Below are 15651 nucleotides of genomic sequence, written 5' to 3'. Positions count from 1 at the left end.
GCAGGAATGGAGGTGATGCAGTGGCAGTGGTGGAGCATTTGTGATTTCCTGCCTCAGGTGGCAGGATAGCTTGCACTAGCTTGCTGTGCCTACTGAACACAGTTTCATTAGAAAAAGTGCCTGTGACGTACTAGATGCAAATCCAACAGAACTTCAATTATTAGAGAGGGAAATACTAGCACCTGCATATGATACTAAGTGCAACTGAAAACAGCAGATGTGAAGGACCAAGGTGAAATAAATATATATTGAATTACCTTCCATATAGCATCATAGCCATGAACACAATGTGTGGCAGCATAATGCAGATTTCTAACTGGTTAGAGTTAAGTGTTGGGTATTCATGTATTTCAATGGGACCAAACAACAACCAAGAACTTGAGATTGCATCCCACTTTCTTATAACTACTATTATTTAAAATAAGTATTTTAAAATCACTATATTCTTACCTAAAACATCCAGACCAAGATTGGTGGCTAGGTTCTGCACGCCATCAGCTCCAAAAATATGGGTTTCATGTTTGCATTTTGGGCACTGGAAAACGCTCATGTTTTGAACAAGCCCTAAAACCTGGTAAATTGAAAAAAGGAGGGGGGGAAGGTACTATATAAAAATAAGTAAAGTGGTTGTTACCTCCAATTTTATAGAAATAAACGAAAAGTATTGCACACACAGAAGAAAAGTCTGACTAAATTGCAGCGAAAACTCATTCATTTACTAAATTTCTATCCTAGCTTTCCATCAAAAATGGCACTCAAAGCAGCTAATAATAAAACCGAGATAAATTAAAATAAATTAAAAACGCAATTAAAAACACATCAATAAAAGAAATGAACAGCAGTCAACCCGGTTCAGCAGTGGACCAGCCTACATGACAAATGCTGGCTAAATAAAAAACAGCTTTGCCTTCTGGCAGAAGGACAAGAGAGATCTCCAACTTAGCCTCACTTTGCATAGAATTCCAGAGCCTGGGAGCAGCCACTGTGAAGGCCCTCTTCCGCGTCCTCACCTAATAACGTGCCTTCAATAGCAGTGGGCCTCCCACAAAGATCTTAAAACCCAGCCAGGCTCGTACGGGAGAAGGCAGTCTTTTTGGTAGCCTGGCCTCAATAGCGCTTTATAGTTCATATCCAGCACTTTGAATTGCGCCTGGAAACAAACTGGTAGCTGGTGAAGCTGTTGTAACAAGCAAGTCTTACACAAGGGAGAAATTCTTCTTGTCCCTCCATTTCACAATTTGGCATCATGAACAGGATAATGAAATGTGCTATTACATATAATGAATCCATATATAATGGATGCAACACACACACACACACACACACACACACACACACACAGAGAGAGAGAGAGAGAGAGAGAGAGAGAACTGCACCCACCACTCCCTCACCAATTAAGACATTTGCAGGCAGACTTTGTTTGTTTGTTTGTTTTTTGAGGAGGGGGGGGGGAAGAGTTCTAGTAACTACTTGTTTATTAACAAAACATTCAGATTGAGCAGGAAGGAAGAAAATCAGTGAGTGCTGCCAATTCCAAGGAACTGCATATCCAGAAATAACAGTAGCCATGCAAAGCCTCAAGCTCTAATGAGTTAGAGCTACTTTCTCTCAAATTCAAACCTGCCAACTTTCCAGGTCTCTCAGTCTGCTCTTCAAATGGCTATGAGCAAACAAGTTTCAACCTCTTTCCACTCTGCATGGAGGTGTGACGTGACCATTTATAACACTGTAATTCTATATACATTTTACTCAAAAGTAAGTCCCACTAAGTCCAATGCAGCTTACCCCCAAGTATATGTGCTAAATGAATGAGGTGATTTGTTGCCTTGACTGCCCTTTAAATTAGAATTAGTAGTCAAGTCATGCCAAAGCTAAAGGAAATCTTTGAAAAACACAGCCCATAACAATAACTTTGCCCTTAAAAATGTGTTTCATTGGCTGTTTACAGGGCAAGCGGGAATGAACCACAATTTTCTATTCTCTCTGAAGAGGAAAGGTACATTAAAGATCAAACAATAGAAATAATTACATAAGGCATAAAGCGACAAAGTTATATTAGATGTACCCTCTTAAATGCTAGACAGATCGAGTTAACTTAGAGAACCTGTCAAGAATGTTAACTAGACTGCATATAACATTGATTCTTCTTCTCTTAATGAGGAAGAAGAAAAAGCTAATTATATTTTATTCATCACTCAAACCAACTTCTGCACACTAGGGCTTCCTTCCTCTTTCCCCAAGCTTAGAAAAACATTCAAAACAGCACTCTAAGCTTTCATACAAAGCCTATTTATCCAAAATGTTAAGTTCCCATAGTCTCATATACTTTTGAGTGGAGCTTACAATAATATGTCTACTAAATACACATACCGTATATGTGCTGTACTTGCCAAATTCAAATATGAGTTCCCCCACATACATAGGGCTATAAGCAAAGAAAAAAAAACGTTCCAAAAAGGCTGATTTATGGATACCTACTAAGCTGAAGACAGTTAGTTGTATGCATTATTTAGATTGTGTGTAGATGTAACACTGGGCATTCATCCCTGTTACCAATGCCAAAATTCAAGCAAATTTCCTATGAGGTAATCTAAGGATGGTACATCTTATCTTTGGCAATGTTGCCTTTTGCAAACAGTCACAGTATGGTGTAGCCTTGCATCTAAGACTTCGGGCTGGGAAGTCCCCAGTGTAATTATGGAAGGAAACAATTATCTCCATCAGAGGGTGAATGGTGGGAAGTAGTTCTGAGTAACACGAGCAGATAATTGAAGTCTAGGGCAGCAGACATTTTGTAGTAAGAATTTTAGTAGAAGTCAAGCCCATTTGTCCCATCAACATTTTAGTCTCCTGTGGCATCATTTTGTAAAGTCCTCAAAAGCAAATCTGGTGGAACTATCAATTCTGCGGTAAATTCACTAAGTGGCCTCAGGCAAGCCACACTTTCCTTAGCTTCAACTCCTCCATCTACACTACTGAGCATTCCCAGTGGAGTAAGAGTAGCCTTCCTCTACCTGGTGCCCTCCAACGCTTTAGTCTACAACTCCCAAAATAAGAACATAAGAGCCATGCTGGATCAGACCAAGGAATCATCTAGTCCAGCACTCTGTTCACACAGTGACCAACCAGCTGTCAATCAGGAACCCACAAGCAGGGCATGGGTGCAATAGCACCTTTTCCAGCAACTAGTGTACATGGGCTTACTGTCTCTGATACTGGAGGTAGCACATAACTATCAGGACTCATAGCCATTGATACACTTCTCCTCCAGGAATTTATCTAACCCCCTTTTAAAGCCATCCAAATTGGTGGCCATCACTACATCTTGTGGAAGTGAATTCCATAGTTTAACTATGTACTGTGTGAAGAAGTACTTCCTTCTATCTGTCCTGCATCTCCCACCAATCAGCTTCAAGATATGACCCCGAGTTCTAATATTTTGAGAGAGGGAGAAAAATATCTCCCTATCCACATTCTCCGCACCATGCATAATTCCTGACTATTGGCGATAATGGCTGGGGCTCATTGGAGTTGAGGTCAAAAACATCTGGAGGGCACCAGGTTGGAGAAGGCTGGTGTAAGGATAGGCTGTGCAAACTCTTGCACAGGCAGCTCAGAAGTGGGAAAGAAGTGTGATTGTCAGCACAATATCCAAAGCTGACCGGTTTCACCACTGCTCTTCACAGGCATGCAAGACTAAGTCTGCAATTCTATGCAGCCATATGCATGGAGCAGAGGTGTTTTAGCAGTTTTCATTCCAACTATTTACCTGGCTGAATGAGCAAGCTGCTTTTCCTGTTTAAAACTAGTTTTCACATTTGGGGCAAATGGCTGCAATAGAAACTGTCAAACACACCTCTTGTTGCAATGCATTCTTTCATATGGTGTGTATTTGTCACATATTCAGCACCACATCCCTCCTCCCCCATTTCAATCCAGTTCTCAGTTAGCCTTGAATTGTCCTGTAATTCCTTTAGAGGAAATCCTTAATTCCCATCACACAATTCCTAATTTTTCTCATCACTCAACACTTAGCTAACATTTGCATGGCGTTGGAGGGCATATTAGCATAATTTCTGTGATTGGCTTTTCCCAGGCCTTACTCCTTGGCCCTTTTGAAAAATAGGTTCTCATGACCAGAGGAGCAGTCATCTCAACAGCTTTTCCCTATAAAAGGCAGACTCCGGTGCCCAACAAAGTCAAATCTGCAGGAAAACCCAAAACTGGACCCAGATTGGGATTACTGGCTGTTCGTGCTCCACTGCGCTGAACAACGTGTGTCCACACTCATGAAGGTGCTAGAGCCTCAGAACCCAGTTTTGAAAAAAGGTCTTTAACTCCTAGAATCTTATTACCAAACAACTATTTGTCTTGACTTTTTAGTACCTTATATTATTGTATGTTTGCATATTATGAGATTCTACTCCCCTTTTTTAAAAAAACAACACCCCTATTTTTCTAGAGTGCCTGTTTATTCCAACCCTATATGCTTTGCTGTGCTCGTGCTAACAGCAATCAGAAACCTTTTGGGGTTTTACGTAAGGAATTGAGATGTCACCAAAAAACCAGAAGGCAGAAAATAGTATGTTTAAGTTTTGTTTTATTAAGACCCTAGGGGGAGAGTTGATAACTTCTGGTTTTGTGAGTTTTAAAGTATTTTTTAGGGAACTGCCTGAGAGTATAAGTATAGAAGATTATTATTTTTAAAAAACACTGCTGACTTTCCTCCTCCCAGTGTCCCAAATCATAAATACTGACAGTCCAATGTAAAATCAAATATTGTAAATCAAGCAATGGCATTCAATATTCATCGAATACTATCAATTATAAAATATAAATACCAATAACACTGACACTAACCGGGTTCGGATAATCACAGAGGGATAGTTAGCTACAGTGTCTTGTTTTCCCTCCCTAAATGTGCTGGTCACCAGCTATCTAATTAGCATAATTACCATCACTGGGCATGGGTTGGTATGACCCCGCAACTAGGTTCAGATGTCACAACAACCCGTGTCTGATGAATGTAATTATGCTAATTAGGTGGCTTGCAACCAGCATGCATGGGGAAGGAAAATAAACCACTGTGGGTTATTTTCCCTTCATGATTGTGCGAATCTGCGCAGTTTTTCCAACAATATAAAACCACTTCTATCTTAACAATGGGGAAAGGTTATAAGCCCAGTGGTAGAGTATATATTTTGCATGCAAAAGTCCTAGATTCAATCTCTAGTATCTGCAAAAAAGGCTTGGAAAAACTACTGTGTGAAACCTTAGAGAGCTGCACCCAGTCAGTGTAGACATTACTGGCCTAGATGGAGCAATGGTCTGATTTGGTACAAGTCAATTTCCTATATCACTATCAAATGCTGTCAAGTACTTCTTCATGATCCCTTCCCTCTTTTAGGGATGCTTAGGGAAATTGTACTTTGTAAATTCTGATACAAACTCAACTCCTTGATTAATGTGCAGAATGGAATGGAGGTATTCTTTAGATTTTGCACTTTCCAAATTTTGTGATGTTTTTTCTCACCTCAAAGAAAATACCAAAATGCATAAAAATGTGCATCTGGGAATTTATTTCCAGAGAAAATAGGTTCAAAAATATACAGTATTCATACTGGGCACCCAAAGCCTTTGCAGGAAACCAGGTCAGTCCCTGTAAGAAGCCAAGCTTTCTTGATTGTTGCCTCCAGTGTTATGGAATAGTCTTCCAAAGCAATTGTGCAAACGAGGAGCAGAGAGAGAGAGAGAGAGAGAGAGAGAGAGAGTCTTTTGCGAGTTGAAGGGGTCCTGACAAGAGAGGACTGCTACTATATTTTTTATGTTATGGTGTTTTTTAAAGTTCTATTTTTACAATGTTGTGGTTTCCATTAAGCATAGAAGAGGTGGAAAGAAATATTTTAAATAACCTAACCCTGAATTTTTTTTCCTAAGCATTGCAAAGTTACTTGTTTAGGCAGGCCTTTCAGTTATTAGCCAGTTGGTGAATTTTCAATGTGTTGTCTATTTCAAATAATATTGGATTTTTAAACCATTTTAGATAGTAAACTTGAGTGTGTGAATGGTTTTTTTTTTTGCATGTACTTTGAAACTGGGCTTTTTGCCACCAGAAGGCTTGTTTTTAAAACAAGATCAGGCAGGTGTTGTCCAATATTAAACCCTGAAATCAAATATCAATCATCATCTTATGTCAAGTCAAACATTCACACGTGACTATCAAAATGCCCAGTGAATACTCAGCATTAATTTACTCGGGAGGGTTCAGCTCTAATTCCATATGAATGCTTGCTACCATTATCAGCCTGAGCTGCAGCCTTCAGGAGAAGACAACTGAACTCTTTGCACGTAGCTAAAGTTTAGTCAATACCACAGTTGCCATGGTTGAATAGGCAGCATTTCTTCAAGAAAGCTCTTTAGAGAGATGATTGATACTATGCTTAATGAAACTTAATGATACATCTGATGAAGAATAATTATTTCTTATAGGTAAGCTTAGGCAAAGAATACCAGTTAGCTACACGTTGCCATTAGGGCTGTGCTCAAATGTTTTCCTGTTGCGATTTTTGTGTCAATAGTAGTGGGTCTCAGGTGGGCACAGAAGACAACCCAAGTGCTGTGTACGTTGTTCCCCGCACCTCAATCCTGCTCAATGCTATTGTATACCAAATATGCTGCTACTTCAAAGTTGAGTTTATAATTTGGGTCATGTCCTTCCTGGAAATATTCACATGGTAAATGGGATGATGTCATGATGCTATATAGCCAGATGTGGTTATAGGATGACATCACTCAAGGATAACAAAACTAAAAGCGAGGGCAGAACTTCTTAAATTGGTAAACATATTTGAGCCCTCCCACAGCAATCCCTGAACCAAGAGTGTACATGCACACACACACACACACACACACACACAAACACACACTATTCCCCTTCAGCTCTCAGCCCTATTTATCATTTGTTTATCTCTATCTTGAGAGGTTTTCATCTTTATATGAAACAGGGAAAAGAAACCCAGCAAGCAGCGTACAAATCCCTGTAACCGACTTGCTACAATATGTATACCAAAGAGGTCCCATTAACTTTCAATCTTTGCTATTTCATAACGAGACTTTTGTTTTGTTCTCAGGAATGTTCTGCCCCAGATACCAAATTCTCTGAGTAATTCTGTGCAGAACTGCAAAAGAGAAACAGCCTTTTTATGGGTTTTGACTAAGCATTTTCTTGATTAAATAGCAATGGTATAAGTATAATGCACTGTAGAAACAGCAAACACCTCCTTTGCTTCATTTCCCCCCTTTTCATATTTCATTGAGCTTTAAAGCATTACAGCATGCTTAACCATTAGTAGTTCTGACAGAAGTTATCACCTGCCATTATTTTTTATGTTTCATATCAAAGCTTCTTTGTCAAAGCCTGAGCCAAGCCTGATAACAGGTCAAAATATCAGAGCAGTCTTTTAGGGCAATCTTTTCTCTTCACAAAACACCTTTGCTGTTTTCATGATTGTGTCTTTGAGACTGTAGTATTGTTGAGGACAGGGACCTATTTTTTTTTTTGCTTATGTAACATGGTAAAGTGCCATGTATACTGCTGGTAATGTACGTATAAATAATTTTGGCCTCAAAGAAGTTGCTGGGTTACTCCACAATCCTTTTTTATTATACTCATCTTATTCACATTTAGCCATAAGGATATAGACTAATCATTCTAAATGTCCAAGGCATTAGAATCTTATATTTTTCAATTTATTTTCAATATCTTCATCTTACTTGTCTTGCTTTTTTGTTAATTTTATGGACTCTCTCAGCATTTACATTTCATTCATTCAATTATTCCATTTCTACACTGCCAAATATCCAAAGCTCTCTGGGCAGTTCACGACAACTGTACAATTTTACACAACTAGTGTAATTCCCCACCCCAACCCCAACCCCTCATTGCCTGGTATTCTGACTCACCAAGTTCAAATTGTTAAATAGAAAATCCAGCAAAACTGTTCCCATCTTTCATGTTCTTCATAAATTACCAGTGCTGACCGAAAACATTTTGCTCCTTGAAGCAGAGAACCCCCTTTCATTTCAATTCAAGGTGCATAGTACCCAAGGCCAGACATGTTATTTTGGCACCTGAAGCAGAAAACTACACAAACTTCTCTCACCCTCCCTGGCAGTAAAAATATAATCATAATAAATTAAATAAAAAAGTTGCTGCCCTTTCATGACATTAAAAATATATTGCCTGAGGTGTCCATCTCACTCTTGCCTAATGGTAGAGCAGTCCCTGTTAAGTCACATATTCTGCCTTCTGTGCTGTGCCTCAATTCACTCTACTACCGTCTGCTGCCAATTTAAATCTTCCAACAATTCCAGTGAATCTTCACTGTCCAACTTCACATCTGGAGCAAGGTCTCAATGGGGCATTTCTTTAGGTCTCAACTTTAAGAATATACGTTGTGGGATACCTGAGGCTTCTACTTTCAGTCTTGTTTTCATAACACATACCCTGGATCAGACTAGCTATTGTCCTAGATGTTCCATCTGGAAAATTCTCTTAAAACTTCTCAGAGTCAGCATCAACTGTTAGCTACCCTAGATGTCTTATTTATTTATCTGTGGCATTAATACACAGCTGAATATAATAAAATCTCTCAGCAGTTCACAATATTAATATCTTGTACAATGCCTAGCATTGAGCGGGGGGGGGGGGGGGTTGGACTCGATGGCCTTATAGGCCCCTTCCAACTCTACTATTCTATGATTCTATGGTCATCAGGTTTCATCCTTCCCTGCCACTGGAACTGAACTGGGGACCAGAGTAGGATATGACAATTTCATCTCTAAATAGATGTTCAGCTAGCAGTTTAAATGCTTTACATAGAAAATAGATTTGCTCAATAATACCTAAATGAGAAAACTTTATATGTGATGTGTAGGTGTATAACTGACAAATTTCAGGTTAATTTGCACTTCAGTATATTCCAGATTACAAAGGTTGAATTTTAGTATAGCTAAGCAGTACACCCACAATTAATTTCTCAAAGAGTTTTATTTTCTCATCCTGAGTCACCTGCTATTTATAGCATTCTACCAGATTTGTTCCAAAATATGTTATCAACAAACTAAAACACGTGGAAAACATCATCTTAAAACAGGTATGACCAACTTCTATATTCTCAGGCCAATATTATTCATATGGATTTGGGTAGGTCATAAACATACTTCGCCCTATAAATATAGCCGTGTACAAGTGGTCAGGTGCCATTTATGTAGCATTTAAGGCTTCCCAATTGCAGAGCAAGACATCCAAGCTTGGCCAAAGAACTACACACAAATCCCAATAGAAAGAATAACAGGTCTTATGGATTTTCTACAATGTTCTTTATGAGTAAAACTGTGAGTCAGGCCATTGGTCCATCCAGCTCAGTAGAGCCTACACTGACTGGATGCAGCTGTCTACGGTTTCAGAGGCCTACCTGGAGATGTTAGAGATAGAACTTGAAACCTTTTACATGCAAAGCCTGTGATCTACCACTGAGCTGCAATCTTTCCCTTAACATAAAATGGCAGGCAAATGTTTTACTGCCCCTTGATTACAATTTGATAGGGCCACCAGGGACCAGATAAAAAATCTTTCAGGAACCTATCTGGCCCTGGGTCACTCTTCCCCAGCTTAAAATACACCCATTATTTAGAAGCATCAAACATGTATTTGGAAAGGCTTACTGGCACGTTTACTTTTCTGAACATCTCAGTTCCTCTGCGTGCATCCAATAAAGCTATATCTTGAGGCGTGGACACAATCACGGCTCCTAGAAAGAAAGAAAAAGGCAACATCATTTCAATCAATACTGTTAGGAATACTATTATTTAGTTCAGTTGGGGCATTTCACTCCCTAGAAGAAATCATGTCATGTTTAAAAATATTGAACTGTAATTAAAGATTAATGGTGGCTTTGGTTTAGCAGAAAGTACTTCCATTGATGTGCATTGGGGCACCTGATTTCCCCTGATCCTCCCTGCCTACTGTAGCCCTCCACACCGTTCCCGGTTTATTCTGGAGAGTCCCCAACCCTCAGGAGCAGCTTTCGGGAGTGGGGCTTAAATGGCTAAGAGGGAATTGTCAAAAATCAGGTGGCCAATGTTGAGTGAGTAGAAGTGCTTCCTACCAAGGAAAAACCACGACTGAATACAACACATTGAATTTACTATTCCATTCCCTCCATTAATTTTAAAATCAAATCTTTATTCTCACACTACTGGAACTTCAATTATATTCAATTTTTTTTAAAATGGAGTTGTATTTTAGGCATGTGTAGTGTTAACTTTCTATTTTAGAACCAACATACACCTAACCAACATACTGAAACTTGCTAGCATGTTTTGGATAAGCATTCTCTCTTATATTACTCCTTCCATCCCATCCCCTAATGGTTCCCAACATATTTATTCAATCGTAGTAAAAGATTCTTCTTTTTTTCAAAATATGTGGAAATCTCATTGAGGAGCAAGAATCAAACTCTTTCCCCTTAAGCAGTGTTGCCTCTGCAGGATTAACAGGATTGATAAGTATGAAATTATTTTGATCATTAAAATCAGCAAATGTGACTGAAACTCACTTGAGAAGCAGCGCTACTTAAGAAGAATGTATAATTTTTACCTAATCACTTTTCAGAGATGAACTCTATTAAGGATGATTGAATGAACAAGACATTGCATGGATTATGCTTCTTTTGACATGTACTGAGTTGGCTTTCATTTTCTTCACAATCTTGTATGCAGAAATTCATTCCTGTGTCGTAAACATTCTTTAATAAAAATGAAGTCACTAATGTTTTTATTTAACAGTCAGCTTCCCTACCTTGAAAAGCCAGTTCACTGAAAATCATTTTATCATTTCTATAAAACTAAACCAAACAGAACATGAACAGGAGAGTGCCATTGTGCTCATGTTCTCCTTGCGGGCTTCCTATCAGCATTTGGTTGGTTACTATGCGAACAGAATGATGGACTAGTTAGACCCTCGGTCTGATCTAGGAGGGTCCTCCTTGAGTTCTTATGAGGCATATAGGCTACTACCTTGGTCTGCAATGCAGATTTCCTGGTTATACTTAAATTAGGTCTTTACAAAACAAGCCAGGAGGCTTCTGGTGTGAATGAAGTGGCCCAGTAATTGTCTAGAGTTCCAGCAGTATTTACCTTATTGGGGTTTTAGAATGTGCACATACCTCTTTCAACAAAAAAAAATCTCAAAGAGGTCTACATGATACTCAACTAAGCATGCCCAATGGTGTTTTTGTTTTTAAAGGACTGGGTTCATGCTGGGGAATGTGTTGCAAATCAGGGGTTCTACACCACAATTGGCCATCTGAGGGCAATTGCTAGCCAATAAGAGTGACCAGGTGACTTGTTGACAACAAGCCTGTTCCATACCTTTTGCATAACTGTCATGCTAATACCAATTCTAAATGCTTGTTCTTGCAGTGCTAGTACGTGGTGCCTTTAAACCAGGGGTGCCAGCCTTCCTGGGGGTCAAATCTGGCCCTCCAGAATTTCCTGGAGGGCCACACCTATTTCTCTTTTTCCCTGATCACCAACCACTTGGTAGTTTCCTGGCTTTTGTGCAGATTCCCCGCCCCCCTTCTAAAAGGTTGAAATGCCTGTCCTAAGGCTTAGTTACTGGCAATGAAAGCTTTAAACTGGTATATTGGGCCTGCCTCATTTGAATGTAGTCCCCATTTGGCCCTCAGGCTGAAAAAGGTTCAACACCTCTGTTTTATACACTGTCCTAGCCATCCAGGAACTATGTTTCTGCAAGCTGCTTTTACATGGCTGGGGAGTATTATGTGAGTTTTCCCCAGTAATTTGGCAATTCTCCAAATTGATGAGAAAAACCCTATTCCCATGTGCCGCAGTTGTTCGCTGAAAAATAGTTCCCATTTGAATAGGGAAGATTTAAAGAGCTCCTTTTAATCCCAATGAAAATTGTTGTAGTTTGTCAGTTTTGATGTCAATACATCCCATACTAAGCTCCTAATCTATGGTAATTTTTAGTGAGTGTGTGTGTTCCCTTTTATACATTTTATTCATAATGACTACTCAGGAAACTAGGCCAATTAATGGCTTATTTCAGTTACCAAGTTCACAATCTGAGTTTCCAACCAAACCAGGCAAACCATGGTTTATAGCTGCATATGTGCTCTTCCCACAACACCTGCAAAGCACTTCCATTTCTTGGCACTGTGGTAGAGCAATAGCTGTAACTATCGAACAAACTTTAGCTTCTAATTCCATTTGCCACCTAATTGAAACCATAGCTTGTCGTTTTGGACATTAGTAAAGGCCCTTTAATCATGGCTTAGCATGATGCCTGAATTCAGCCTGTACATTTAATTTGTTATCTCTTCTTTATTACTCACTAGACAGGGCTGCCAGACAAACTCAAGATTACTCAAATCATGTGTAAGTATGCAACTTCTTCTTACACATACTTTCCGGGTAACCAGGTTTGGGAAGGCTTAGTAAAAAATTTGTGTCTCATGCCCGATTATCTTGGAACACTCTTACATACTTCTTGTTATATCGTGTCAGAAATACAGTTAAATGCAATTTACGATATGTATTGTGTACAAAGGAATCATAGATCCAAAAATCATGTAAACCAGATCAACCATCCTAATTTTTTTAAAAAAATCTACTCTTTTTTTAAAACAACAACAACAACTAATTATAGATGTTTTGATTGAGCAATCTCATTTGCATGACCTTGTGAGTTTTATTTTCACACTATCAATACTTACTGGATGGTTCTTTTTCTTAATATTAATTTCACTACTATTATATTTTTGTCTATCTAGGCATTAAATCAGCTCTAGTTTTCTATGGCCAGGATCAAAAGTGTGCTGAAACATACATGTTCAGCACACACAATTGCTTCCTTCCAGATGGTCTCTTTCCCTGTGACCCTGCCCCCTTCCCTCATGTCAAACCACTCTTTAAACTCCAGAGGCCAAAGTAGTTAAAATGCAAAGGGAAAACAGTGCATACATTTTCCCTGTAAACATCTCCTACTCCTAATTCTCAAGCTATCTTTTGACCTCAGGGAAGTTAAAGTGCTATTCAGGGGGAGGGGAAGAGACAGCGTGAAAAGGGAAATACAGAAGGAAGAGCCAGGTGCACAGATGGAGTGTGCCCATGGAATGGCCTCTCCCTTCTGGATGCCTGTTAATGTGTGTGGTTTTGTTTTACTGCCATTCAAAAAACGTATTTGTACATTTCATTTTTGATCATAGTTAAGGCTGCAATCCTATTGGTGCTTATCTGGGAGTAAGCCCAAGCAAATACAATGGGGCTTACATCTGAGTAGACATGTATAGATTGAACTATAAAGCTGTGGAAGATACCTGCAATTGGGATATTCTGCGAGATTGACAGTTGTACATCTCCTGTCCCAGGAGGCATGTCAATTACCAGATAATCCAGTTGGTGCCAGTCAACCTAGAAAAGGTCACAGATAAATTAGGAAAAAGCTCATCTTAAACACATGGGTTGAACTTACTCTGGCGTTCATCATCGGTGCAGGGAGTTTCTAAGCAAGTCCTGTTTGTAGCCGGGTGCTCAGTACCAACACCACATGCCAAGGATCACTGCTTATGTTACATGAAAAGCCCTCTGCAGATCATATGGCAAGGGTGGGGAATCACAGGGCAGGGGGTAGGAGTGTGTGAGTGGGGAACGCAGTTTCAAATCTCCAACAGATCTTACAATTTGTACAAAGAACAAATGGATAAAGCAGGATTACTGTAGCCTTCTTCCTTCAAGTCCACTGTGGCAGCAGAGGACTTGTGGAATGAGGAGCAAGTTGTGGAATGAGGAGCAAGTGTACCCACTGAGGTCAGATTAGCACAGAGACCCAAGGATCTGACTGACAATTGAATTTTTATTAAATACATATCACAGAAGTATCATGGAAGCGTAATATTGATAAAAGGAACCAACATGGTTTAATTTATATCTATTGCTGAAGCTCAAAGTGGAATATACTATCAGTAATAGGTATGACTTTTAGAGAGTGACTTCCTGTTCTACCAGTTCCCTAAAATCTGCGATGCTTTATGCTTTGGTTTTTGAGGAGTCCATGCTGAACTGAAATAGTTTACCTTCTGAAAGATGAAAATCTTAAGAAACTCCCATTAAGTAATAATGACCTGATTCAGACATAACCAGGTAACCCTGGTTTTCACTATACAAGCAGGCCATGGCAAGCCTCAGGCACACATGCTTCCCTTTCCTATTCCTTCTCTTTTGTGCATGCAACAGTGTTTTCTTTACACTCAACAAGACAAAAAAACAGAATCAAACTCAGTATTATGGTTTACTTGTAATACTAAATTATGGTTTAGAGTCACATAGACTCTAAACTTACGTGTTCCTCCCTCTCCTATCCGCCAGTGCAGCTGTGAAGAGGAGAGAAGAGAACACAATCTATTTCCAATTATCGCATTTACTTATAGGGCCTGTTCAGACAACATGGTTAGGCCACTAACCCTTTTGCAGCAAAGGGTTAGTGAGCGTGTTTCAACCACAGTTATGTATCCACCATAGTTAGGAATGGTTTACAGCACCCACTATGCCATAACATTTTGCTCAAAATGTTTTAACCACCGTGGCTTAGCGTGTCATCTGAAGAGGCTCATTATTTCCAAACCCACTCACAGCTTCAAACTGTGGCTTTCCCTCCTAAATCATAGTTAAGGCTAATCATAGGCTGTCCCCGTTTGGAAGTAACGTTAGTGAGTAACTGTAGTTAAAAACAGAAGCAAAGGCTTCCAAACTCCTCCTTGCAGCAGCACTGAAAGGGAAGGGAGTAGGGAAGCCCAAGGTTCACTCTAGATTATTCTCACTGTGCTAAACTGTAGTTTAGCATTCTGTCCTAATGTGGCCTTTGCATCCGAATCATGCCAATATGTAGTTGTAGTTGCCTAGAAAAGAGAAGACTAAAAGGGGACGTAATAGCAGCCTTCAAATATCTGAAAGACCATCATGCAGAAGATGAGACAGAGTTGTTCTCCATTGTTTCAGAAAGCAGGACTAGAACAAATGGAAATGGAACAGAATCAGATCTGGTTAAACGTTGGGAGAAACCACCTAACAGTGAGAGTTTCTTAACAGTGGAACAGGCTCCCTCAGGACTTGGCAGGCTCTCCTTCACTGGAGATATTTAAGAAGAGGGCGAACAGCCATTTGCCAGGGATACTGTAGTTGAATCCCGCTTTGCAGAGCCTGCATTGAGCAGGGGGTGGGAGTAGATGGTCATAGAATCATAGAATAGCAGAGTTGGAAGGGGCTTACAAGGCCATCGAGTCCAACCCCCTGCTCAATGCAGGAATCCACCCTAAAGCATCCCCGACAGATGCTTGTCCAGCTGCCTCTTGAAGGCCTCTAGTGTGGGAGAGCCCACAACCTCCCTGGGTAACTGATTCCATTGTCGCACTGCTCTAACAGTCAGGAAGTTTTTTCTGATGTCCAGCTGGAATCTGGCTTCCTTTAACTTGAGTCCATTATTCCTTGTCCTATACTCTGGGAGGATCGAGAAGATATCCTGGCCCTCCTCTGTGTGACAACCTGATCATGTCTCCCCTCTATCTTCTC

At 39.8% G+C, this 15651-nt stretch overlaps 1 protein-coding gene across 1 annotated transcript in view; it reads right to left on the bottom strand.

Annotated features, from left to right (window-relative positions):
- The window catches only part of NUBPL (NUBP iron-sulfur cluster assembly factor, mitochondrial), an 80882-nt gene that overhangs the window by 16189 nt on the left and 49042 nt on the right, over nt 1-15651 (bottom strand). The window contains exons 7-9 of the mRNA XM_063118893.1: nt 13404-13497; nt 9727-9812; nt 451-571 (exon numbers count right to left, since the gene is read on the bottom strand). Coding sequence (XP_062974963.1) covers nt 451-571; nt 9727-9812; nt 13404-13497 — 301 coding nt within the window. The remainder of the gene's footprint in view (nt 1-450; nt 572-9726; nt 9813-13403; nt 13498-15651) is intronic.

This window comes from Elgaria multicarinata, chromosome 2, assembly GCF_023053635.1.
Source record: "Elgaria multicarinata webbii isolate HBS135686 ecotype San Diego chromosome 2, rElgMul1.1.pri, whole genome shotgun sequence".
NCBI classification, from domain to species: Eukaryota; Metazoa; Chordata; class Lepidosauria; order Squamata; family Anguidae; genus Elgaria; species Elgaria multicarinata.
Note: the sequence above shows the minus strand (reverse complement) of the source record. Positions and strands in the feature narration are given on the sequence as shown.